General features: G+C 44.6%; 1 protein-coding gene across 1 annotated transcript; it reads right to left on the bottom strand.

Annotated features, from left to right (window-relative positions):
* Positions 1-20: 20 nt before the first annotated feature.
* On the bottom strand, positions 21-27,920 carry ptpn21 (protein tyrosine phosphatase non-receptor type 21). Its single transcript, XM_083633932.1, has 19 exons — positions 27,804-27,920; positions 26,694-26,999; positions 23,827-23,996; positions 23,450-23,547; positions 21,905-21,972; positions 21,722-21,792; positions 20,811-20,898; positions 20,418-20,506; positions 19,481-19,568; positions 19,070-19,149; positions 18,373-18,433; positions 18,025-18,106; positions 16,315-17,855; positions 14,916-15,056; positions 8,164-8,382; positions 7,095-7,223; positions 6,725-6,959; positions 4,117-4,277; positions 21-2,492 (listed from the first exon to the last, which is right to left on the bottom strand). Exons 2-19 carry the CDS (start codon positions 26,871-26,873, stop codon positions 2,364-2,366), a joined length of 3,630 nt encoding a protein of 1,209 aa, XP_083490058.1. The 5' UTR covers positions 26,874-26,999; positions 27,804-27,920; the 3' UTR covers positions 21-2,363.
* Between the last annotated feature and the right edge of the window lie 76 nt (positions 27,921-27,996).

Here is a 27,996-nt window from a genome sequence, read left to right as displayed (position 1 = left end):
CCCCCACCCTGCCTGTGATGTGGCCCTGCACCCCCACCCTGCTTGTAACATGGCCCTTACTGCTTCACACTAATACTGAGCATGGGTGAACCAAGAGGGCACAATGCTGAGACACTTGTATCTGAATACTGTTAAATGGCCTCCTTTCTCCATTTGTCATGACTACTAGGCACTAGGCATTCATCCTTGTTATGTACTTACAATGGAACAAAGGCAATGCTAAGTTGATTTTGGGGGAAACCAGCTCAATGCAAGAACTAGCTTATATTTTGTAGTTTTCCATCTTTGAATGCCAAATCTTGAAACCTTTCGTGCTCCTGGAAACAGGAAGTTGGGTGATAGTGTTCTTCACAGGTGTTTCTCACATGTATTGATTGGCATTATTAATACAAATCACTGCACTCATGAGAAATGACACTGAATGGAAAAACCAGGAACCAGGAAGATATTTTTTTCATATTTCCTTCATAATTATGCAATAATACAGAGCCCTTTCAACTATACACTCACTGTAGATCATATTTAGGCACTTTGTCTGGAGAAAAAAAATAGAATGGAAGATATGTTCTCGCTCAATAAATACAGCACTCACTATGACAGAGCGTGCAGAGTTCAATTTGTCAACAAACACCAGCTCTCATGATAGAAGTAATGAAAAAATATGAATACAAAAAAAATCTATTTTCCAGTTTTACCAAAACCCTGCTTCGTTAAAAACTTCACTTCACTCTCCACTTCAGATTGAGTTTTTTTCCCCTTCCTGTGACATTCTTCCTCTTCTCAGTCATCATGAACTTAAACCTCGGATTTGTAGAACCTGTGCCATGTGTTTCTACTTCCTAAGAATCCAAAACTAACTGAAGACTGAAAGAAACAGTGGCTTCTGTAACAAAAGGGGATATGAAGGCCTTTAGGATCAATCAGTGTGATGTGACAAATCCTGAATGGATAGATGTTAAAATAGGCCAGTAAGAAGAAACGTTCACCCGGTGTGAGGATTTCTAAGCCTTACTGTTATAAGCGAGTGGGCAGTAAGTATTCTTTGGTGAAGACCTGAGAACTGTGACTAATAATCTCCTCTGTACCTCCACTACAAAAAGTGGAATGCACTCCTATCAATCATATACTGCCCATACCAATTGCTCTCTGGTGGCACAGCCAGATGACTGGTCTTACTTTACACCACCCTTAGAATCATTCTGTTGTTTGTAAACCTGTATTCTTATAAAACAAGGCAAATGCAGGGCCTCAGGACAAGCCCCCATCCGTACCATTAGGGGTCACATGGCAATGTTAAAATCCATCTGATCTGAAGACCAGTCTTCATATGAGACAAAAATAAATTCTCCCATTTTCATAATTATTAAGTTCCACTAAAGCATTCTTCATTATCAGAACCAAGTGTTGCCACAATGGTAATCCTAACATACAAAGTCAAATGAAAATAGGTCAGTTGCTTTTGATACACAATCATTATATAGATTTTTTTTACTGCAGCTTAACAATGGTTCATTATGTACAGCAAGGTACTGAAAAAGTGCTGGGCTTCATTAAGCAATATGTAAAATAAAAAATAAAAATTATATATAATACTGTTAAGTGGCAGGCCGTATGGAAGTCTTTATGCTCCTTCAGGTGGCGATGCTTCTTTGCTGTATATCCACACATAATTCGTTCCATCAGTCTTGCCTACTTTAATACTTGGACAAAGGGTCAAAACAGGGTCCACCAAATACCGACCGCCATGTTTGAACTGATTTGTACAGTTGCACCATCACAATGCAGTTTGGCATAAACCTTGAGGAAATCCCAGCCTCCGATCACCTGGGATCACAGAGTTTGGGACATTGGGGAGGAAGAGGGGCGGGACAGAGTTTGGGACGTTGGGGAGGAAGAGGGGCAGGGCAGAGTTTGGGACGTTGGGTGAGAGAGAGGAGCGAATCCGAGTTTGGGACGTTGGGAGAGGAAGAGGGGCGGGACAGAGTTTGGGACGTTTGGGGAGGGAGAGGGGCGGGGCAGAGTTTGCGACGCTGGGAGAGGGAGAGGGGCGGGGCAGCGCTCAGTGCTCAGATGAGCAGAGTTTGGGATGTTGGGGAGGAAGGAGCGGGACAGAGTTTGGGACGCTGGGAGAGGGAGAGGGGCGGGACAGAGTTTGGGACGTTTGGAGAGGGAGAGGGGCGGGACAGAGTTTGGGACGTTTGGAGAGGGAGAGGGGCGGGGCAGAGTTTGCGACGCTGGGAGAGGGAGAGGGGCGGGGCAGCGCTCAGTGCTCAGATGAGCAGAGTTTGGGACGTTGGGGAGGAAGGAGCGGGACAGAGTTTGGGACGCTGGGAGAGGGAGAGGGGCGGGGCAGCTCTCTGTGCTCAGATGAGCCTGGAGTTGCGAAGGAACTGGATGAGGACTTTGTAGATGAAGACGTACTGAGAGATGGTCTGGACCATCATCATCCTCTGCTGACGGAGCATGCTCAGAACCGTCGGGACATCCAGCATCTGAAGCAGACAGACAGAAGGGTAGTATGAGGCAGATACAGCTAGGTGCATTTAAAATAGGAGTGAAAACACACAGAGGTGGTGAACGCAGCCAAGATAGAATATATAACAGATGCAATCATAAGCTGCTTTCACACATGTTTGGAATTCAGGAGTTATCTAGAGGCCATGCGGATGGCTGTCATGTGTGAACAGATTTTCGTGGCTCATGCGCGCTCCCGCGGAGCCTCCTCCTAGACGGAGGGAAGTGTAGCCCCAGCCGTAGTCGCAGAAGCGTATTGTCCCCCCCCCCCCCCCCCCTCCAGAGCTCCGTGAAGTAGTCAGCTCGTGAGTGCATGAGGACAGAGACATCGTGGCAGATTATTATTATATAAATAGTCGATGTGAATGAGCGAGCAAAAAACACATCATGCCATTTGGTTTCCAAATGAAGTTCAAACTTGCTCCGTGTGGGACAGCCAACATGTTGCTGGATTGCTGGATTGAAAGGCTCATGGCTCTGATCTGATTTCATGTCTGCTTCGCACAGCACACACATTTAATAAGCATTTTTGGACGCGAGGGTCGTCCCGCTTCCCAGTATTGGACATCGCTAGGTAGGGTATCTGGATCTGGTTGCGTTCATGTCTTTGATTTAACGTTTACACAGCGTTTGTGAAGATTCAATGGCAGAAGCGCAAATTCCAAGTAGCGTCAAGTCAGGCAGTATAAAACGAAAACTTCCGGGTATAACCATCACAATAATGGCAATTAAATAAAGTAAATGCACGTGTAATGTTTTTTGTGTGTGTTTCGAAAGATACAGAACGGAGATAAACTGGAAGAATATCTGCTCCCTTCGAAAAGTCAATTTTAACCCGTAGTGAGTCGACATTCTGATTTTTTGTTACTAAGTAATACAACATTTATTTTATTTTGAAGGTAAAAACATCTAGCTTCCTGTATTCTGTATAATTCTAGTAGGTTTGATGCATTTTAGGACTGAACATAGCAAAGACCTGTTTTGGTTGTAGTGCTTGCGACTCGAGGAAATCGATGCATCTGGGCGTGAGTTGTAGGGTTGTTTAATTAATTACTTACTAACGTTATGCGCAAACGATTATATGCCGTGAACGTTAGGCAGTTATCGGCCATTACGTATTTTTAGTTTTCACAACTCTCCATTGTGTGGTCATGCCCAAATTCCCCCACCCCCGCCCCCGCCCCCTCTCTACTTTACAAACTCTGCAGAGGTGCTACTCATGTGAGAATGCAACATGCCTCATGTGTGAAAGGGTACACTTCACGTATCATCCGGGGCAGGCTCAGTGGGGAGCAACCCTCACCTGATCCGGAGTTCATGTGTGAAAATAGCTATACATGGGTGAAGATCAGACCTGGGCATTATACGGCCACACCATTTTACTTATGAAGCAAAAAAATATATATATAATGAGATTACCTAAATTGGCTGTTTGGAGTGATTTTCAATATACTGTAGTGCTGACAAATAAGTGCACAGTACGTTTTCCATCATTTAATCTAGTGATAAAATTAAAGGTTATGGCATGACAAAAACAAAATGTAGCCCCCAGCAACAATCTGCCCCGGAAAAATAATTGCCCACCCATGGTGAAGAAGCTACCTCATTGTGCTCTAGACAGGCGATCATGATCTCAGACAGGATGACAACTCCGGTGCGCCCCACTCCAGCGCTGCAGTGGACCAGCACAGGCAGGTTGGTGTTCTTTGGGTCACTGATGCTGTTTGTGTGTCTCCTCACAGACTGGATCTCCTCCAGGTAGGCTGGAAAAAATGTGATAACGTTAATCTCATGCCCTATGCCTACATACACATTATTTATTTCTTCCACGTGTAGACGCCTGCTGTCGCTGCTGCCAATTAATTTTGTATTGGATATGTCGCCAGGTATCCCAGCATGCTTTGCAAGGCGATGAGCGGCGGACGGCAGCTACGAGAGGAGGGACCAATTGAAGATGGAAATACCAGCCAATCAAGCTGCAACACCAAGCGACCAGCAGGCAACAGCAGGCGTCCGATTCCGCACGTGGAAAAAAACGCATATGCGTGCACAGGGCTAAAAAGAATGCTGATTTGTTTTGCACATGTTGATCACACACATATCAGAAAACTGTAAACCGTTTTGCAGGCATTCATTTACAGTTTACAGTTCTTGAGAGTTGATTTGAGTTAAGTTGTGGACCAGTGATATCATTGAGTAAATATGTAGTTTTAGCACAAGGACCACAGCTTTGTACAACAATTGTCTTCCTCACAAACTGTATTTACTTGATAAATTCCTAAATAATTTCATGGCACCATATGGATGTTGATTGGCGTCTGGCCAAACTCGATGTGTTGGCTCCCTTCGCCTGTGCACTTTTAAACATAGTTTACAGACAGGCTATGTATGTCCGTGGGCAACAGTGTTCTGCTTTCGGCCAGACTAGAAAAATCCAATATACTGCCATACTGGCGAGCTGGCATTTCCTCCATGTCTTCTTCCTCTGCACTGCACTGTGTTGTTGTTTCACATGTGGTGCCATGAAACCAAACATGCTGTTGTCACTAGCACTGCCCATTGTCAAGAGGCATGATTGGCTGTTTATGAGCTGGGGAGAAGAAGCGCTCTTGGTTATTTTCATGCAGCCATGAATCGAACGCCCACGGCTGGGAGTTGAAGCGTAAACAAAACACACTAACTCACTGTCATAACATTACCGTAAATTTCGGACTATAAGCCGCGGCTTTTTCCCCGTTTTTTGGCCCTGCGGCTTATATAACGGTGCGGCTTATCTATGGATTTTATCAGCTAACGGCCGCTCGGGGACCTCCAAAATCTATGGATGTTGGTATGAGGCAGAACGAGAGCAAGACAGACATTACGAGAGCGAGACCCTGATTGGATGATGTTGCAAAAAATGTGCCTCGCGACCTGATTGGAGCACTGTGCCACTACGCTCTCTCAGCCACTACAGTAAAACACCCTCCCTCCTCCCTCGCTCTGGGGGGAAAATGGCAGCGATTGAGCCTGAAAGACAGTCTGAATGAAATTGAATGTAACATTCCCAATTCTATGCATTACATTCTAAAAAACTAACGGCAACATTTTGGAAGGCTAAGCCACACAACTAGCTCGTTGTAATCTAACATCATGCTTCAAAAGATGGAGAACTGGCTGTGTTACGACGATGGCGGCGAGAAGAAGAAGGAAAGAAGGAAATCGAGCAGCAGCACGTAACCTTGGCATCAGGGTGTTGACACAGAGAGCAGACGGCCGAGGTGTGTCCACCGTTCAGATCCGACTGAAGGCCAAAACAGTCGCCACCGAAATGAAAATTGAACATTTTAGAGGTGGACCATCCTGGTGTTTCAGATTTATGAGACGAAAGGGACTGTCCATCAGGGCGCGGACGACTGTGTGTCAGCAACTCCCTCCCGACTACCAGGAGAAAATTACAAACTTCGGCGAATTCACACAAAGAAAGATCAAGGAATATTCCATCGGACCGGAGCAGATCATAAATATGGATGAAGTGCCTTTGACGTTCGACCTGCCTCTCACTAGGACTGTTAACAAGAAAGGTGAATCGTCCATCACGTTGAGAACCACAGGTCACGAGAGAACGAATTTCACTTGTGTTCTTGGCTGCACAGCATCTGGAGTAAAGCTCCCGCCGATGGTGATTTTTAAGCGTCTCACAATGCCAAAAGAAAAGATCCCCAGCGGGATATGCTTGTTTTGTTGAAATGTTAATAAATGGGAGCTTCCCCAAACAGCCATCTCTTTCCCGACAATCCCCTCTGTGCACGAACCCTTACATATGGTAATTAAACATCAAAACACCCGCGGCTTATAGTCCGGTGCTGCTTATATATGTAACAAACAGGCAATTTTGCTGCTGCGGCTTATACTCAGGTGCGCCTTATAGTGCGGAAATTACGGTACATTGTTTCTTTTAAAAGCACGCACATTATTTTAAACTGTGTAAATGAACGTCATGAAAATATTTATTAAACAAATCTCCATGACTTTTCCAAAACTTCAGAGATTTTTTACCCCCCATGATAATTCAATGACCTGGAAATTGTATTTCAAATTTCCATGACTTTTCCAGGTTTTCCATGACCGTACGAACCCTGTATATTTTCAGAACCTGTCTTCCAGGTAGAGATGAGATCTTAAACGGACAATGACTGGGAAAGGAAAAAGCTTAAGCCATCCCACTCACAGAGGAACCCTTTGAAGTCCTCAGGACAGCCGTGGTCGGGCCAGTCTGTGTACTGCAGGTGCCAGACGGTCCTCTCTTGGCCGGTCAGAAGGTGTTTGATCTTCAGCCCCGTGGTGGCGTAGCAGCCGGAGTCTGTGCGGAACCGTGTGGTGATCTTGAAGCGGCCGTACGTCACCGTGTTGTGCCGCGAGCCCAGCCGGGGCCAGTAGCGGAAGCTCTTTTCTCGGCCGCCCTCCTGGAGCGATTAAAGGACAAGCGAAAGAATGAAGACCAGGTTCTGGAAACGGACGTGGAAGTAGATCATCGGGCCGAGGCATACCGAGCTGTACATGACCAAAATCTTGCTAAATGACAGAAAAGCCAAACGCACCTCTTCAGCGGTGACCATGGCAATGATGGAGATGCCCTGTTCCCACACCATCTGCCAGAAGTCCTGACAGGTGTTGGACAAGGGGCCCTGTGAGGCGATGTAGCTCCACTCATGTCCACTTACTGTTATCTAGGGGGGGAGACACACTCTTTATTACTTGAATTCATTAGTACGATCGTATCACAGGGTCTCACCAGGAATTCTTCTACACATTGTGAACCAGGGCAGCGGAAAATGGATTTCAGACTGAGCAGCGTAGACCAATTCTATTAAATATCAATGGGATGTGAGAATGGAGAAACTGAATATGAATAAATAGCAATCATGAAATTTCCCTCTTCCCCGCTCAGCCAGCCAGCACACACAGGAAGTAAGCCTGCAACTCATTAGTGGCTGTAACCCTGGGGAGACAGACGGTGGATGTCTGATATCAAGCTAACAATGACTGCATGCAACACTGAGCAGGCAGAAGCGCTCCAGAAAATGTCATGTTCAAGGAAGTTGGGTGTTGGCGTCACTGCTGAAGAAAGGCTTCTTTCTAAAGAGCTGCTGGCAGGGCCGGTTCCAGAACAAGATGACTAGGGGTGCATCCTAGATAGGAAGGGGTGCAGATGCCCGGCCGAAATTTGACATGTTATTTACTAAAAATAATGCATTTGACCATCATTTCAAGTAGAATGATACCACCCAAGCAAGAATATTTCAAGTGTTTCAAGTGCTTTACTGAAATATTTGGACCATATAATGATAATACAATTATCTCAACCTTAAAAGGTTACATATAGGTGCCAAAAAGCCATAAAATCACATCAAAGAACAAAGAAAAACAACAACTATAATTCAAGTTTAAACAGTAAGTGTGCAGCTGTAGCATTTATTAAAAAAAAAAAAAAAAAAAAAAAAAACTTTTCAACTGAGCATGCAGACAATTAAAATAAGGGTGCAATGCATGCTTTTGCACCCCCGTAGAACCGGGCCTGGCTGCTGGTCATGTGATGTGAATGCACTCAGCGTCATCTGGATGTATCTGTACTGCGCTACCTCGAGTAAGAAAGGTCTATGCACTTACTCTGATGTGTGAGGCATTGATGTAACCCGTGTTGTTCTCCTTGGTGGGAACCAGCTCCACTCGGGTGTCGTCGTACGGCAGCACGTCCTGGAAGCGGTTCCTCTCTCCGATCTCCTGCAGCTGGGCGATGGTGCAGTCGCCCGATGGACGACGCTTCGGAACCTGCTCGTACTCTGTGAACACCATGCCCTGCTCCATACGCTGCTCCAGCACTTTGCACTGACAAAACAAGGCCACAGTAAACATGTCATCCCGATGAATGATGCAGTCCTTATTCATGGCCAATCCATAACAAATATATCACCTTGGTTTAACATATAATTGTACCACTTCTCTTAGGCCAATCAGTGTCATTTTGAAAATGCCAAAGCAGTGGTGAGATATAAATAGCCTTCAGAGGCTTCCAGCCGAGCAGCAGGTGTAACTCACCTTCCTTTTTTGTTTTGTTTTTTTGGTTATGGTTTCTTTTGTTTCTTTTCCCTTTCCTTATCCCCTCCCCTCCCCCCATTTAATTCCTGTATGTATGTGCGTGTGTGCGTGGGAAGGGTGGGGGGTTACATGTTAGCCTGTGTGTTAAAAAAAGAGAGATAGGGGGAAAAAAGTAATATTGAATGTTAGGGGTGTCACAATATATCGTCCCACGAAATTTCGCGATAGTAAAACGTCACGATATGTATCGTTGAGATGAAATCTCATATCGCAAAAAAAAAAAAAAAATAGACTAAGAAACGTCTTTGTTTGTTGAAGTTCAATGTGTGGAAAGTAGTTCAGTTGAACAAGTCTCTGAAGAGACACATGAGAAGTTATACAGGAGAGAAACCATTCAATTGAGTTTCTGGCAAAACTGTTTACCGTAATTTCCGCACTATAAGGCGCACCTGAGTATAAGCCGCAGCAGCAAAATTGCCTGTTTGTTACATATATAAGCCGCACCGGACTATAAGCTGCAGGTGTTTTAATGTTTAATTACCATATGTAAGGGTTCGTGCACAGAGGGGATTGTCGGGAAAGAGATGGCTGTTTGAGGAAGCTCCCATTTATTAACATTTCAACAAAACAACATAACACAACACCACCTGTGTTTTTTTTACAGTGCACACAGTGTCCGCGGTGTGGTGAAAAGAGGGCAAGAGAGGAAATTAAAACAGAAGTGGATTTATAGTTAGAAAGAGTGCTAAAGAAGAGAGAATTCCGTTTTTTCTTTTTTTCTTTTAGTTACTCACAGTACTATTGACCAGTCCAACTCAAAAGATATTCGGCAGTTTCACTTTGAGCTCGTTCCGCCTCCGCTGCTGAATCATAAATCAATCATAATACAAATAGATCGAGAGGAAATAAAAGAGGTCAACGATTTTAAATTCTTAGGTGTCATCTTGGATTCTCAACTCAAATTTGACAAACATGTGAAAAAAATATGCAAAACAGTCAAGATCAATTTGAACTGCTTTAGAATGATAAGACATTACATACCTCTCAAGGCAGCTCAACTGTTCATGCATGCCATGATATTTTCTCACTTATCTTACTGTGTAACTGTATGGGCCCAGGCTTCACAGGCAACTGTCAAACCTGTCACATCACTGTACAAACAGGCACTGAAAATAATGGATCGAAAACAAATGAAATGGCATCACTGTAAAATTCTACACAAGTACAAGCTGCTCAGTTTTGACAGCTTCATTAAGTTTTCATTTGTCAAGTTGATTTTTAAATGTGTGAATAATCTCGTCCCAGCCGTACTTTCACCATATGTCACAAAAATAAACAGCAATAGAATTGCCACAAGGGGATCAGCGAATGGCAATTGTAGAGTGGCCCAACGCAAAACTACCTTCGGTCAGTCATCCTTTTCAGTAAAAGGGATACACATGTGGAATTCCCTACCAACAGAAATAAAAATGCAAACTAATCTGAAAAGCTTTAATGAAAAGGTGAAACACTGGCTGAAGCAAAATCAAACCTGCGACCATTGATTACTGATGTAGTGGTGTAATTCTACTGTAAATCTTGTATGATGTAGTAGCATAATTTTACTGTAAATTTTGTATGATCGTGTCACAATTTTTATGTTTGCACTTTGTTTAGATTATGTTTTTTATTAGAAAAGCCTACCCAGGGACAGGGATTGCAAATTAGCCTTGGCTAGATATCCTATATGCATCGCATATGTTTCATGTTCTTGTAACTTGTTACAATGATTCTTGCATTGTCCCTGACAAATAAACGAATAAATAAAAAAAAAAAAAAAAAAATCGCTGTCCATCAATGGTTATGACGAGTCTCGCTGGGTACAGTACGCCAAAACGATATCCATTGACTTTAACCTTTTCGATGATGCTGTTGTATGTTGCGCGTTTCTGTTGCACCAACGCGGAGAGGTCCTGCCGGACGAAAAAGCGCGTACCCTCCCAGCCAGGTGAGGGGCTTCTTCCCCGCAGCCTGGAGGATGAGTTGACGGTCGGGCCAGCGGAGTAGGCGGATGAAGATGGCCCTCGGTGGCAGGCCGGGGTCTGGACGTGGCCGAGGCGCCCGGTGTGCCCTGTCCACCTCTGGTGGTTTCTCGCCTTCCTTCAGGTCCAGGATGTAACACAGGATTTTGCCAAGGAAAGCGTCCATGTCACCAATCTCAGCTCCCTCTTTTACATTGATCAGGCGAATGTTATTTCTTTTACTCCTGCTGATTAAGTCACCAACCTGCGTGTGCAGGGTTTTGATTTGTTTTTGCATTTTATCCATTTTCGGACTCACTGTGTTGTTTTTGTCCTCCAGTGCGCTGATGCGCTTTTCCGCATTAGAAACTCTGTTCACGGTTGCCTTATTTTCTTTAGTGAGTGAGTGGATGGACTTCTGCACGTTTTTAAACTTGTTTTCAACTGCTCAAACCTCTGAGCGATGTCGGACTTAATCGATAGTGTTTCACGGAGTAAAAGTTTAGCCCAAGCCGGTGTATCTCCAGCCTCCAGCAGGTGAGTCATTTCCTCATTCATGGCGGTGATTGCTTCGTCTTTTTCTTTCTGCTTACTGGTTTTCAGTCTTGTGCTTCTTCCAGCAGACATTCGCCCCACTCTTTAAAGTTATTCAGTTGGTTCTGGTCACCTTATTCATTTTAGATCAGATCGCTAAAACATATTGTTTGGTCTGGTGTAGCAGCTGTCTAGCTGAGCGCCATGTTCGCCGTGCGATCACGTGATGCCGGTTGATTTCCGCGAAATGATGTGCAGATGAAGCTGTGTAACCTGTAAAATCCATAGATTTAGGAGGTCCCCTAGTGGCCGTTAGCTGGAAAAATCCATAGATAAGCCGCACCGTTATATAAGCCGCAGGGCCGAAAAATGGGGAAAAAGTCGCGGCTTATAGTGCGGAAATTACGGTACTTGACAGGAAAAACTGAAGATGCATAAAAAATAGATTAAGAAAAGTCTTGTTGTTTGAGTTTGAAGAAAAACTGAAGATGCATAATGAGAATTTATACTGCTGAGAAACCTTTTAGTTCAAAGTAAATCTAAGTGACGGTGTAACTCATTCTATTTCAAGATAAGCCTTATCTCCAATCTCATGTTTTTTCTAGTTGTTATTGTAATAACAATTTCCCACAACAGCATGTTTTGTATTTGTGCATTTCAAATAAAATACTACTTTTCCAGTCATATATTGTCATTATTCAAGTTTAAAAAAATATTGTTAAAATCGTATCGTATCGTATCGTTATCGTGAACCCAGTATCGTGATACGTATCGTATCGTGAACTGAGTGTATCGTGACACCCCTATTGAATGTCAATGATATATGTATGCCTTTTCTTTCTTTTCTTTTCCTGTGTCTGAGCCTGTTCGTCTGTTTTGTTTCGTCCGTGTATAGTTCTAAAAAAGAAATAGAAAACAAATTTTTTTGGGGGGGGGGGGATGACATGCGGCAAAGGACCACAGTCGGATTCGAACCCGGGTCGCCCACGCGAGGGACTAAGCCGTTGTGATACGCATTCTACCAGGTGAGCCACTGGGATGCCCTGAATGTTTATCATTTAACTGATTTGGTTCTTGTTGGTGTTTTGCTTACTCAAGTGATTTTGGCAATGTGTACTGTTATATAATAAAATGTGGGCTACACCCACATAAGACTTCAGCGATCAGCACATTCTTTATTTTTAATATTTTTACGTATTTATTAATTTCTTCTTTTCTTTCTTTACAATTACATCATTAATTGAAAATGATTTGAAACAACAATCATCATTACAGAATTTCCTGATCGCAACATCCCTAGTCAAAGCGAAGTATTGAGATGCACCTTTCTCCCAAGTTTCAACTAAATCTGATCAGACTTGGTGCATGGCAGCAGATGGATGGAGAAAAAGGCAAATAAATAACTGCAATGTATGGAAGAGAACACGATCACTGAACATTACAATGAGCCTGGAATACAAAATCACCTAGGCTTAATATATTTTTGGTAGCTAGTTCTTGTGTCTGTGAGATTGTGTGGATCGGAAACTATGTTCAACAAGTGACAAAGTTTCCAATCCATGTTCAACAAGTGACAATCAAAACAAAAGTGTCTTGAGAAATCAAGTTTGGAATTCCCCTCTACTGTGAAAACCAACAGCATCAAGATAACAAGACTGACTGATAATTTCAAGTCAACCTCAAGACTTTTAATTAATAGGTCGCTCTATTGTCCGAAGCAGGTCAAAAAAGTGTTGGGTGCTCTTGGAAAATGAGGGAACAAATGACTGGAAACAGACAAGTGCAGTGCCTGGATTTTCCTTTCCATACTTTACGTTGCCTTCACAACAAAGCCTCATCAAACAAAAGACATCTAACATTACCAGCTGCTAAGTACCAGTAACTATGTTAAATACTTAACTGTATATATTCTTTGTAGCCATAGCAACGTTTCTATATTCAGTGGAGAGTCATTTACAATGTGGGGGACTAGGAAATACAAACAAAAAGTGACAAATCTGAAATGTATCACAAATCTCCATAATGACCAACTAGCACTTATCTATAGTATTTCATAGGGCTGGGGGGGAAAATACACGATACAGCATAGTATCGTGATATTTTGTGGGCAATATGTAGTATCGTATCGAATGCCAAGTATCGTGATATTTTATTATACAAAATGTCAAGTGCATGCAACATTTATGACAGGTTTTTATTGTAGCCCGGTGGAGTTGCGCCGGTCTGGCCGGAAGTGTAATCTGAGTGCGGAGCTGTGATTGAGGCAATAAGAGGCACCTGTTGGCGAACCGCGGCTGTCAGACTGGGCTTGGTCGCCTCCGCGAAGGGTTGGGATCCCGCGCCGCACGTTGTGCTACACATTGCCCCGATGTCCTGATTGGGCTCAGCTGCATTTAGCTGTTACAGCCAGCGGCCCAGCGGCATATTGAGCAGCTCGCGAGGCTGCGACGGGCTGACGACAGCGTGTGCTGTGTTTGGGGTAAGTCCCTGGCCTGGTCCATATGTTATGCTGAAGCGTCATTGTCCGGCGTTGCGAACTAATAAATTAATGAAGGGATTTCTTTGTAGGAGAAGCGGGCCCAGTGTCGGAGAGGCGTCTGGCCTTAATTCCTTGTGTGTGTGTGTGCCAGTGGATCACCTATACAAGGTATATATAATCATGTGTTGCCTGTATTTTGGGGGGAGGGTGGTTTGCTGTTCACATGCCTGGTGTTAATGTAAATTTGTGTTTGTTTTATAGGGCTCTTTGAGCAGGTGCAACATAGGCCTACAGTGTGGCAATAGGGGAGGAGAACAGAGGTGGGTTTATTATGTTATGTGTTAATGTGGGGAATTAATTATATATGTTGTGTTAATGTGGGGAATTAATGATGTTTTCTCCATTTGGGTTGCAGTGAGTGGGGCCACTGCCTTGGTTGTTTATGTTAGTTTTGTGTTATTTTTCCTGCCACCTGTCCTGCCATAACCAACCTGTGATGTTGTGCGGAGCGCTGTTTTAATTAACCAAATAACCTTTTTCGAAATAAAGATTGCTATTTTTTATATATTACTCTGCTTCCTAGTATTTGTGCCTTAACGGTGTCTGAACCTGTGGTCTGTGGTATTCAGCCGCCACATTATGACAGTGTTGGTCAGCCTGTCTGCTTGACAATGCCATTTTGCTCCAATAAAAATGATTGAACTTTATCTGATTAGATAAAACAGATGTTGACAAAGTTTTTACCTTTGGGACATCATTTGCAGTTGAAAAAAGGTAATAAATCAAAATATATCGCAATATAGCAAAACTCAATATATCGCAATACTATCGTATCGTGACTTAAGTATCGTGATAATATCGTATCGTGGGGCATCAGTGATTCCCACCCCTAGTACTATTTCAGTGGAATCATCTTCTGGAGATATGATCATAATGTGATACACAATTCTGTTGTCTAAATGGATGATAACAAGCAAATTGTATTTAAAAGATGACATGTATTCAAGTATGAAATTAAACAAACATTTTAAGGAATATTAATTTACATTACACTTAGCATGCAGTTCAATCTGATGGACCTCAATTTGATGAATATGTAATTTTGCAAATGTAAGCCATACTGTGATATAGAAATAGGGAAAAATCTTTATGATTATCGTGATATTGATTTCAACCATATCACCCAGCTTTATAACCATTGCCTACTAAACATTACACTAGCTCTTGCTTGCTAAGCCCATGTTTTTCAGCAAAGCCAATGACAAACTCAAAGCCCTGAAGCAGCACATTAGCGTGTTAGCGCGCCCTACCCTCTCGTCATTGGAGGCCTGCTCGGGCTCATCTTTGCCCTCGTCGTGCATTGGCAGTCTGGACAGCGAGAGGCCGTTGAGGGCCGCCACCTTCAGAGGGCCCATCTTCTTCACCTCTGACCTGGCTCCTTTCTTCATGCCCTGGCGTCACAACACAACAGGGACAAGCAACAAGTGAGAAGGAATTGTGTCTGAGACTCAGACGGAGGCAGCGAGTCGCAGAGAGGGGAGGGACAGCGCAGCCTCGAATGGATTTTCTCGACAGAATGTCCCCTGTCCGGTTTTTCAAGGCAAGCCAACCACATTCTTTCAATATGCAGGTATGCTGGAGTGAACCTGTGTGCGTCATTCACCATGTGACCCTGAAACTACCCATCATGGTTTTCTACGTGCATAAGTATTTTCATAGATGACGCATAGACATATGGTATTTATGTCTCTGCAGAAGTGCCAACAACAACCTAACCTACTAGGCAGACACCTGAACGACAGAGGGAGCATGTTATTCATTGGAACTTTGGTTTTCTGTGGGGTAGAAGCGGGTAGAAGTAAGATAATGTCGGCATACTGTGGAATGTCGCACTGTGTGAGGAAGCTGACACTTGCATTGCCAATAAATTACAGTAACACTACTCCACATGCTGATAAGATGTAGCAACTCATTGCTAAATCATTCATCTTGCCTTCAAGATGTTTCTCTTAGCCGGCTTTTGGCTGGTAAAGCATGCAGTCCAACAAATCCTACTACTACCTGTATAATTGGAGAGCCGTATGCGTGTATGTCTGGAGTTGCAAGGCACACCGTTACTCCGATCGCCTCCAAACTTTGCCGAAACACTTTTCAGGGGTCTGCCTGAAACTGGTGCCCCCCCCAAAAAAGCACCCATTTCTACGGCAATGGGGGAGGGGGGACGATTAAACTTTTACTTGTTTACTCACCTATATTTGGCTCTCTTCCAAATAATCCAGCCACGTAACTACATCATTCATGAAATTATTAAATAGCACCGGGACATTAATGGTTTGTAAAGTGCCATTTAACCACCCGCCCACTCAGACATACATGATCCGGAACATGAGCTGCCGGTGTTAAACAACAGCCGTTTTTCCAATAATGCGGATCCTGTACTAGGGGCTCAGATGGTAATGATCTGCACTCGTGGGAGTGCGCATAAGGCAGATAATTATTTCTAAACATGCAAGCCGACCGGCTAGCAGCTGGTTATAATCCGGATTTCACTGCATGTTTAGAAGGGGCTCATGGAGAGACCGAAATGGACGTTCAGTAAAATGTCCTTGGTAAAACCGGATTAGAACGACTGCATTATCATGTGCTTAACTATCTGGATATACAGGCTGATGTAGGTAGAGTCAAACAAAATGGGATGACAGGACTCACCGGAGGTGGCAAACCCTCTACGGTTTTCTTCCCTGCAGGCACATCGGACACAGGCCTCTTCTTGAAGTCCTTCTTAGCCTTCTGCTTGGCCTGGCCGCTCAGGTCTCCCTCTGACACAGAGGGCATAATCCTGGGCTGCCGTAGGTCTGACAGCAGGTACAGAGGCTCCACGTCCTGGATCAGAGGGTGAGCCTGATAGGCTAAGGAGCCAGTTAGAGCGGGGTCAAGGGAGGAGCCTATGGGATACGCAGGTGGAGGCTCTTTGGGAGTCTGTTGTTGAGGCGTCAAAGAGGAGAGAGCGGTCATGCTGTGGTGTTGTTTTGACTGTTGGTCAGGAAGAATGCCTGCCATCACATCCTGAGAAAGGGGTGTGTGACGCCCACCATCGTCCTCAAACTCCTCCTCTTCCCCACTGCTGTGAACCAGCATGGTGGCGTCAGAAAGAGACTTCTTGTGTCCGTAGCGCACGTCATCCTTGAGGTCACCTCCGTCCTCTGTCTTGGTACGTTCCAAGTACACATTGAGCTGTGAGCCGCGGGATGGGCCACCGCCACTGCGCATGACCGGAGGGGGGGTGGCAGTTTCAACGGCTGAAGAAGACACTGTCCGCTCTTTCACCCTCAGGCCTTCTAGACTATACGCCAACCCAGCAATCTCGATGGAATTGCGCTTCTGGGCGTGGTGTGGGTGTCTGTGTGCGGGCGCGCTAAGGAGGAGAGGCTCCGACACCTCCTGTAGTGAGTGGGCGACCGGCAGGCTGTCCTCTTGGAAGGTCTGGACTGAGTGGTGCACACGCCGCGTGATGATCAGGTCCGGGTTACTACTGCTCACATACAGGTGGCGCGACAGGTCAGGTGTGCTGTTTGCAGGCCGCGGGTGGGCGTACGGGTAGGGGGGAGGTGGTCGGTACACCTGTGTTCTCATGATGTTGGGGGCCGGGTAATCCTGCGCCTGTTGCAGCTGGACATTGGTGAGCTCCGGGACGCTGACTGCCCCCACCACGGGCCTCCTCTCTGTGGGATAGGGGTACGGTGAGGGGCTGTGGAAGCTGGAGTTGAGATGGAAGGGGTAGTGGTGGTGCTGGGTCCCTCCACCATGCTCCCCCCTGATCTCCGGCTGGCTGTAAACGAGAGGGTCCGGTCTGCTGTAGGCGTACGAGTTGCCGATGTTCAGGTTCCTCATGGAGTGGCTCTGTCGGTGCTCCGCGGCCAGAACCATCCCTCCCCCTGCGCCACGGTTCTTCTGCCGCATCACCGTCTCATAATCGGGCGTGGCGCGGTAGGAGGGCGGGATGAGGGCACTGTGGCGGTGCGAGGGGACGTAGTCAGGCCGGGTGATGTCGCTGCCGGTGATGGAGGGGTTGGAGGACATGGGGGAGGGCTGGAGGTAATGCTGGGGATTGGTCAGAGAGCTGGTGCTGTGGGCGCTGTACACACTGCCATTACGTAAACGCCCTCCACCGCCGTACTCCATAGGAGAGCAGTCCAGGCTGGTCTGGGAGTGGTAGTAGTAACCATTCTGATTGTTCATGTACAGGTTGTCTGCAGGAGAACAAATGAATGGGAGATCCATAGACGGTCATGGAATTTGAAATGGAAAGCAATGACATATTCCAATTAAGACGAAAGCAGTATGAGCTACCACAATTATGATTCTAATTATAGTTATCACATTGCAATTTCATAGTTGCAAGTCGATTTCTGTAGTTACCTTGTGATGATGTGTAGGGCTCAGTGAAATGGCCATTGTAGTGCATTTGAGGTGGGGGCATCATGTAGGCCTGAGGCTTTGGCTGCAGATCAACATCAGACAAGAGAAGGATTGAGTTCCTGCACACATGATCCCAGAGCTGCCCAGCAGCATACAATTACACATCAATCCAATGTGTGCTCAAGCACTGCTATGGCTTGACTGTGGCAAATGACGCGTGTCATGGGATGCATTCCGCAAGCCATAATTCAGCAGGCAATGTGTGTGCACACAAGGGGGAGAGGGGTGTGTGTGTGTGTGTATGCGTGTGTGTGTGTGTGTGTGTGGTTGTGCGCAGCTGGAAATTACCAGAGACAGTCTAGTTGAAGACCTTCGTCTCACTGGGTTGACAACTGTGGGCTGGGTTTGACTGAAGGAGAAAAAACTGTCAGTTAAATAAATTACACAAGAGATGGTGGATTACTTTTATATTCACAGGCTTACTAAGAAAACGAATACATGCAGATATTAATTGAATTACACGGCTATAATGAAATATAGATTGTAAATCAATTGGGTCTATTTATTTTTACTGTGCATATAGTGTTACTGGCTCAGCCCAATAATCCCTGTAGATTTGATCAGGTTTTTGCAATGTTTGGACATTAATCTTTTTGCTTGGATCCAAAATGACTAGAGGCTCTACAGCTTAAGGCCCATTTAGATTTGGGGAGCCTGTTTCCTGGGATGTGATTGGCTGGGTGAGTCAGGAAAGGATGGCTGTTGGCACCTGGTTGGTGGACATACTGCTAGGCGGTAAACGACAGTGTTGCTCACCCCTTGTTAAAAGGCAGAGAGGGACGAGAGAGCATTGGAAAGCGAGGAAAGGAAAGAGTGAGAATGGACTTGTGGGAGGCCTCAGAAGGCAGGGGGTCACACTCCTCTCTGAAGACAGAGGAGAGGAGGAGAGGAGTGAGGCCACACGTGCACACAACATGCACACAAAGACGGCCAGAAAGAAAAGGGACAGGAACTAGGCTAGACATGTTCAGAGAAAAACACTTACAGGCTACTCTTGTTAATCTTATAAAACTTGTGCCTGGCCAGACACATCCGGCACACATATTTGGAGGTTTCCATGTCTTCCTGCACAAAAGAAAGGAGCAGGAAAAAATCTTGAGAAAGTTGAGGCATTCAGTACAGTGGTGGTGCTTCCGTCATTATCTACAAGCAAAGGCCTTCCAGCGTATCCCCTCAAATACTTCTGCATGGAACTTCAGCCAGTGGTATGTGGCTTTGTGACCCACCCATGTGTAGCATACCCAAACAGCCCCAGTTACCGCCCTACCCAAACACACACAGGTGCATTGTTAGGACTGGCTGATTGCTAGCTCCATCATAAAGGCTATTTCCAGAAAACAGTTATCCCATAAGAGAAGCCCTTCCCCTGAGGAAGGATAGAGAAGAGAAGACTTACGGTCTGGAACTGAACGCTCTCCTCTTTGTTGGCTAGCTCCAGGGCAAAGAAGGACTTGTTGTGACTCATGTTGTTAATTTCATTCCACCTACATAGCCAATTAAAGTCACAGTGGCAAAGAGAAAGAGGGGGGGGGGGAAACACATGATGTCATGGCGGTCACATTTTTAACTGCAGAAAACCACAGAGGGCTTTTAAGAGAGCGTGGGGCTGCTGTGACAATGTCAAATAAAAACCATATGCATGTGGGAGTCAATATCAAAAGGTGTCTATCTACTGCATGCAACGCTTTGTACATTCAGGAGTAGTCAGTGCTTGAGTCGTTCACGACAGGGAATGCTTCTGTCGTCCTTCTCACCGATCGCAGTCTAATTGACTCATTTCCTCCTGAGCCAAATTCAGGTCTAGAGGGCATTAGGTAACTATACAGGACACGAGGAGAAAAGGCTTTCGCACACCTACGCGACAGGTGCGTCGGAGAAGGGCAAAACCCGACACAGTGAGAAAGAAGTTACTCCCGCACACTGTCTCCAAATGCAAATAAAAGTTTAATAGAATAACGTTTCGGTCATCACGACCTTCATCAGATTCATTTTATGAATTTTTTGATTAAATTAATCTGATGAAGGTCGTGATGACCGAAACGTTATTCTATTAAACTTTTATTTGCATTTGGAGACAGTGTGCGGGAGTAACTTCTTTCTAACTATACAGGACACAACTTCACCTACAGCAAGAATAGCTGTGGACTATACCACAAAATGCAATATACAGTATGGTGATGCAGTCATTATACAGTAATTACTGCTCAGAGCTAGAAAATACCAGACAGAGCTTTTATTCAGGGCTTCATATTTAGAAGCAGATCATATTGCAGGACTGTGAGGCATTACTGTAAAAATAAAACTAACATTCCCCAGTTTATTTCTAGACTTACCTAAATACAAGAGGCGGCCTGCCATTTTTGTGCTTGACAAAGATGCCATCCAGACAGGCTCCAAGGATAATGTCTGTGCCTGAATTGTCCTGTTAAGATAGAGAGATTTAGAAACACATTTTAAGGGACAGAATTAGAAACTGTGAGGCCAAATCACCTAAAGGAGTGGCAATGAGTGTGTTTTTTGATCATGTAATCCAAACTACCAAATCTCAATTAATTACCTATCCACCTCTCAGTGAATCAAAGAGGACATTATTTTTTTTACCCAATAATTCTTTACTCAAGTTTTGCAGTTAGTATTAATATAATGTAGCTTCGGAGTTAACACTCTAGTAACCAAACTCGATGCTTCTAGATGTGGACTGTTAGGGATTTCAGGTATGGATTTACCTTGGCTTGATAGCTTTCTTGGCCATAGCCTTCCATTTTCTCCACCTCCTGCATGTACAACATCTCTGCCTCGGGGGCTGACAGCCCCCTGAAAATGAAGAAATTATGTCAACCCACTGAAACAACATAACGCAACAAGACAGAAACAAGCAAAACAATGTGTCAACTTGTACTGTAAAATACACAAAAACAAAATAATTGGCAACACACACACACAATATATGCATATACATATAAGCATACACATCCATCAACCACAGATTGTGCAATCCAGCAATCCCATTTCACCATCATCTCATCTGTTTCACGGCACCTTTGACAAACCGCAGCAGCCATTTCTTAAACACCAAGATCAAGATGACACACTGTTCAACTCTTCACCTCTCACCTCCCCACCACTAACCTGACACCTCCCCTCCTCCCTCCCCGCCTTTAACCACAGCCAAGCTTTCACTACTATTTCTGGGGATGTGCTGTGCCTGAATAGCTCTCACACCGCACAGACACACCGCCAACCTATATGGGGAGGATGAGGTACAGGAATGAAGAAATCTGCAGATTGGAATGGGATGGGGTGATGAGAAACAGCTGTCCTTGGAGTGAGCAGAAAGAGCACAAGATAGAGTGGGCAACGTGGGGTTTGGTGCTAGGCCAGCTTGTGTCCAAGTGTAAATCACAAGAGAAGATGAGCTCACATATGGTCTACTAAGTGAAGATGAGCTCACATATGGTCTACTAAGTGAAAGCAGATGATAACAGAGGATCAAAACAGGCCGATTGCCTGGATGGATGAAGGCGGGGCTGAATCTGTAGGACTGTGTCCGCCTCGGTGAGATGTGAAACCGTTTGTGAAGGGAATGAAAGACATGATGGTATCCCAGATGGAGAACAGGCTTCGCAAAACTGCTCACCTGTAGGTCTGATAGAGAAGAGCCACTTTCTGAGTGGCCTCCTCCAGCACTCGCTCATCCTGGATCCAGCCCTGCACAGACACAGTCAAGGTTGATATGACTACTATGATACTAGCGTACAACACATGACATTTGAAACATATCTGACATTTAGATGTTGAGCATGGACGATAAAATGCTTACAATAGGGAACAGCACAAACTTCTGGAGGAACTCCTGGGAGTCATATCGACTGAAGTCTCCAAAGTCAGCTAAAGACAAGAGAATAAGGGAGAAATGTTACATGAATAAAGAAGGTCAAACATACGTAACACTAGCATTAAACTAAAGCATGCTCCAGTCCCGTACCGAGTCAAATCTGGTAATATGTCCATTTTATTTCTGCAGTAAGGCAGAAACAGGCTTGCAGGGATTTTTGAGTGGTGTAGTTCCTTTTTGGAAAGCTGCGGTGTATGATGACAAGATGGGCTAATTTTAGGAAAGGAGGGGATCCATTTGTTATGGAAGGGAATTTCTTCAGCGTCTGACAACGTAGTGGTCCTTCAGCCCGCCTGCTGGCAATGTTCACAGCTATGTTGGGTATCCCAGGCATCAGCACTGCTCAAAAGTTACAACTGCCCTTCACTCCAAACTGTGCTGGCTAGGGGCACAAAATAGGAGCTGTCTGACTTTATTAGCACACAAATGCAAAGTTCAAACGACAATTTAAGCAATAAATAAACTTTTAGGGAGCTTGCAAGAGCCTGCTTGCAGCTTTTCTTCAAGGTAGGAATTGCATGCTGGTCAGTCATTTGAACATGGCTGCAACAGTAAGTGATCTCAGCGGCTGTGCTATGCTAACACCCAGGCCAGTAACTTGCACTGCCTGATATAACTTTGCCAGCAGTGTCTGAGATTCTTCTGGCTGGGCAAAAGCTGGAGGAGGACTTATCAGGCCAAAAACTCATGCAAGGAGAGTTCACAGTCACACACCCATGAGCAAGTTTATGGTGTGGTTTATGCTTGACAGGGCTTGTTAAGTGCTTTATATTAAAGAAACCCATGACTAAGCTCTATAAAATGAACAGAGGTTTCAAAATAATATGAGCAGCAAAAACCTCTAAACAACATTATTTTAAATTACATGCAATAAAGTTTATTTGTTTGGCTGTGCTTTGAAAGTTTTTGTTGAGAAGAATGATTTTACTCCTGCTCTAATGGAGGCTAAAGTCAACTGTTTCAGAATCAATAGGCTTACTGCACTAGTTCTGGAATTTACTACAGCTGAAACAGACTAGCAGTGCCAAGCCAAAACATTAATGCAATGGGGCCCATAGTCTGACCTGTCACAAGTGTCCCACACAGAAACCAGCACAAATTATTCCAGGGCCTATTCCAGAACCTTTTTTAAGATGTGGAGGGTGGGGTCATTTCTGTTCTGACTGAGACCAAAGCTCCCTCGTGGGCCCATTCCAGGTTGCGTGTAGTTCAACAATCACCCTTGTTTGGATATCAATATCATAACTTATGGACAACTGTGCTGTAATTGCACCTGTAACTTTGCTTGGGCTGAGCAATAAGGCCAGGTGATGAATTTTCATTCCATGTACTTTTTAGCTGTGAGGCTATTTTCCAGCTGTTGGGGCCAATGGTTGGGGCCATGACAGCTAGATGAAGGTCATGGGACACTAGGCTATTCAAATTATTCAAATTGATGTTTCTGTTACGACCACTGAGCAATCCTATTACCTTGCACTGCGAGGCCAGCCAAACGAATAGCTTGTTCTATCGAGCATGGGATCCTTCCCTCCAGGACATCCTTCTTCAACTGTAGGTAATACTGATATCTGTGAGGAAACAAGGGGGTTACTAAGAGTGGAGGAAAGACTAGAGGCAACTTTTGGGCCTTCAACTAAATGTGACAACCTTGTTCAATTTAGCAGCAATGGGTGTAAGTCATTACAGTCATGTGTGAACAACATTCAAAGACAAATGACAGGTCCATTTCCTGCTGAGGTCACCAGACAAGATAATGACTTGCCTATAGGTGTTAACATTTTTGATGTAAAATTGAGAAGTACATGATCACAATGTATATACAAACATATGTTTTCCCCACGCCTCACCTTGTGATCTCCTGTTGGAGTTGGGTGACACTTGGTACGTAAAACACCACTCCAAAGTAAACAGTGGGCTCCAGCCCATACTTGTCCAGCTGCTTCTTCAGGGGCTTGTCTGGGTCAATCCATCTCTGCTGGTTCTGCTTGTTGAAGTACCACAGACTGAAGTATGTTATCTGACAGCAAACGAAAGCAAGTGGAAACATTAGACCTAAACCACACTGATGGAGGATACGCTCAGGTAAAGCACACTGATGGAGGAGACGCTCAGGTAAAGCACACTGATGGAGGAGACGCTCAGGTAAAGCACACTGATGGAGATGCTCAGGTAAAGCACACTGATGGAGACGCTCAGGTAAAGCACACTGATGGAGGAGACGCTCAGGTAAAGCACACTGATGGAGGAGACGCTCAGGTAAAGCACACTGATGGAGGAGACGCTCAGGTAAAGCACACTGATGGAGGAGACGCTCAGGTAAAGCACACTGACGGAGGAGACGCTCAGGTAAAGCACACTGATGGATGAGACGCTCAGGTAAAGCACACTGATGGAGATGCTCAGGTAAAGCACACTGATGGAGGAGACGCTCAGGTAAAGCACACTGATGGAGGAGACGCTCAGGTAAAGCACACTGATGGATGAGACGCTCAGGTAAAGCACACTGATGGAGACGCTCAGGTAAAGCACACTGATGGATGAGACGCTCAGGTAAAGCACACTGATGGAGATGCTCAGGTAAAGCACACTGATGGAGGAGACGCTCAGGTAAAGCACACTGATGGAGACGCTCAGGTAAAGCACACTGATGGAGGAGACGCTCAGGTAAAGCACACTGATGGAGGAGACGCTCAGGTAAAGCACACTGATGGAGGAGACGCTCAGGTAAAGCACACTGATGGAGACGCTCAGGTAAAGCACACTGATGGAGGAGACGCTCAGGTAAAGCACACTGATGGAGGAGACGCTCAGGTAAAGCACACTGATGGAGGAGACGCTCAGGTACAGCACACTGATGGAGGAGACGCTCAGGTAAACCACACTGATGGAGGAGACGCTCAGGTAAAGCACACTGATGGAGATGCTCAGGTAAAGCACACTGATGGAGGAGACGCTCAGGTAAAACACACTGATGGAGGAGACGCTCAGGTGAAGCACACTGATGGAGACGCTCAGGTAAAGCACACTGATGGAGGAGACGCTCAGGTAAAGCACACTGATGGAGGAGATGCTCAGGTAAAGCACACTGATGGAGGAGACGCTCAGGTGAAACACACTGATGGAGACGCTCAGGTAAAGCACACTGATGGAGGAGACGCTCAGGTAAAGCACACTGATGGAGACGCTCAGGTAAAGCACACTGATGGAGACGCTCAGGTAAAGCACACTGATGGAGGAGACGCTCAGGTAAAGCACACTGATGGAGGAGGTCAGGCAACAACTTGTAAATCTGGCAGGCCAATTTGGGATCAACTATTTGGAGTAAACTAGAAGGAATGTGGGCTTAACATAGCCTAGTTTAAATATCTTAAACAATGTCATATTACAAGCTTAAGCTTTAGAACAGTAATATGTGATTACTTGAGATCAACAACAGATATGCTACCTATTCAACTGCTCAGTTTAACTGATCAAACCTGCAGTTCTTCTCCTGAATATCTAAATAACATCCAGAAGATCCAGGCTTCAGCAGATCGGTGGTCCACTCAACTGAACATTTAAACATGGCTGTAGGAGGGTTACAGCTAGTGCCACTCCTTGTTCAGTCTTGTGACTGTCTGGCAGAAACTCAGCCGAGGGCATCTCACAATGAACACTGGTAAGAGAAGTCACCTGTAGGCTTGTTGTTTCTGGGGGTGAGAACTTTGCCACAATACTCTGCCTGCTTCTAACCACAACTAGAACATTACTTGCCATTTGCCAACATAGCTGTGTACCCCTATCCTAGAATGACATCTGTTAACAAAAATGTGCAGACACTAGTCAACAAATGATTTTGCCAACTATGGCACATGGCAAGTAAAATCTTAACAAAATAGACAATAGCATAAGGGCAGCTCTGTTCTTTGAGGTAAAATTGTCTACAAGCTTAGCATTGAGGTACTTATTAGACTGTACAATCCGTCAAGTTTGTCAATACAATCTGATGTTTCATTAACATTTGAACTGTATGGTTGTATGCCTGTTACTTATCACCTACCTAGTACCTACTACTCCCCCCAGCCAACTGTTGTAAGTATCACCTTGCATTTGGCAATCATTACTTATACTTGGATTGTTTTATCTCAGAAAACAAATGGCATTATAAGCTTATAACCTACAGTAGCCCCTGCTGAAACAGTTTGAATACAGTTATGCTTTTTCTGTCAATTACGGTGACAGAAAATGCATACATGACCTTCCAAGAGGTTCCAGGAGAAGCATGTGGTGATACAGACAATTCCACTAATATGATGTTACATCAAAAACAAACAATACAGCATTACATACTAACACATTTCTAACTGGGGGCTTGGACTTCATAAGCATCTTTTTTATGGGGGTTATGGTCAAAAGGTTTGAGAACAACTGCTCTAGCACTGACTACTAACCAGACTAGGTCTTATCAAAGTCCAGGTTCTGTGATTGTTGGCTCCATTTTCTAATATGTAACATCTTTGCAAATATGTGTGATGTGATGTACAATATATGCCATTGACAAATTCACAAGTAGAGTGTCACAAAAAGGGCACAATACATGAGTAAACATGACATATTGGTTGCATGCATGTGACCAGAGGACAGCCCCTACGAGAATGCTTACATGCCAAGATAGTCAATCTCAAATAGGTCAAAAGAGAACAATCAGCACTTGTGTTTGCATGAAAATACATACCTCTCTTAACTCGAGTCTCTGAGCAACTGCATCCAAACATTCCTGCCCAGTGCTCTCCACGGAAAGTGTGAACTCAACAAACTCCCCATTGAGCAGCTGAATCCGAGTGACAAGACAACTCTTGTTTGAAACATTATACCTTCGAGTCCTTTTGAGTTTTAAGCCAAATGGCAAGGGCATGTTTCTCAATTCTCCAGAAAGAGATGTCTTCACTTAGTGCAGAGAAACTAGTCCTGTTGCTGTCCCTTCAAAGACAGTGTAAATAGTAGACCAGACAGTCATCAGGCTCATCATCAACAGACAGACCTGGAAAGTGAGACAAGGAACATCTCAAAACCTCATTAAAGTATTACAATGCACACCAGCTCAACTGTCAGTATAGAATTTGTATGGAAAAGAATGGACCAACTTCATTTTAGCATGAATCACAACTTCAATATGGACGGTCAACCCCATGATCAAGGAATATGTTACCTTACCGTACCTCACAATTATAGTTGTAACTATTGTACATGTCTTTACGTCTAGTCTCCCTCTCAATAACCAATCTGAATAAACATGAAGTAAAAAAAAATCTATGGGCTGCTAACAAATTATGGCAATTTAACAGACCTGTGTAACGTTAACTAGCTATATAACTGTGAGGTTTGCTAGTTTTCCAAGCATGTTGTAGCATTAATCCCATGGCTTCCAGGGAATAGTCTTTTCCAATCACGGACAGAGCGACCTGATTCAACACGTAGACTGGCAGCAAGTGGCAACAACATTGCAAAATCCCTGCCGCTTTCCAACCAACTCCAACTCAGAGTCAGACTCTCACCATGCATTATCCACCATACTGATTATGAAGTCTTACAACATAGTAATAACATTAATGTTCGCTACCTACTGGGTGTAGGTAGTTAGTCAATATTGCATTCGTCTTAAAAACCAAAACAGATGCCCAGCAGTCCAACTAACGTTACTCTCATTAAACTGTAATGGCTGGTTAAGGTTCGCCCTTACATACAACTAGATTAGCGTTAGCTTGCTAGCTTGTACTCCAGCAAATAGACCAAACCGTTCGAAAGCTGACGTCGCTTGTAAATATATTGCAAATAACTCTGTTACCCGATAGAAGCAATCCAGTAGTCCAGTTAAGATTCAGCCATTGCCAGTTCCGCCATAAGTATCAGCTGGTTACGATTTGCCATCCAGCTAGCGGGAATAAATATAACGTTAGCTAAATTATCTTGAGTTTGTTGCAGGTTTCAAACTGTTACACTCCATGCCTCTAGCTCCGAGAGTTCAGTCAAGTTCCAAG

The sequence above is a fragment of the Poromitra crassiceps genome, assembly GCF_964638095.1.
Source record: "Poromitra crassiceps genome assembly, chromosome: 3".
NCBI classification, from domain to species: domain Eukaryota; kingdom Metazoa; phylum Chordata; class Actinopteri; order Beryciformes; family Melamphaidae; genus Poromitra; species Poromitra crassiceps.
The sequence above is the reverse complement of the archived record's forward strand: the minus strand, read 5'-3'. Positions and strand labels throughout refer to the sequence as shown.

Bases quoted from the DNA above. Each gene is read 5' to 3' on its own strand.
- ptpn21 (XM_083633932.1), bottom strand. From the start codon at position 26,873: ATGCCCTTGCCATTTGGCTTAAAACTCAAAAGGACTCGAAGGTATAAT. The intron at 21,793-21,904 runs GTAAGCATTTTA...GTGTCTGTGCAG, and splicing joins AGTTTGTGCTGTTCCCTATT to GGCTGGATCCAGGATGAGCG. The intron at 2,493-4,116 runs GTAGCTTCTTCA...TGTCTGCTTCAG, and splicing joins CCTGTCTAGAGCACAATGAG to ATGCTGGATGTCCCGACGGT.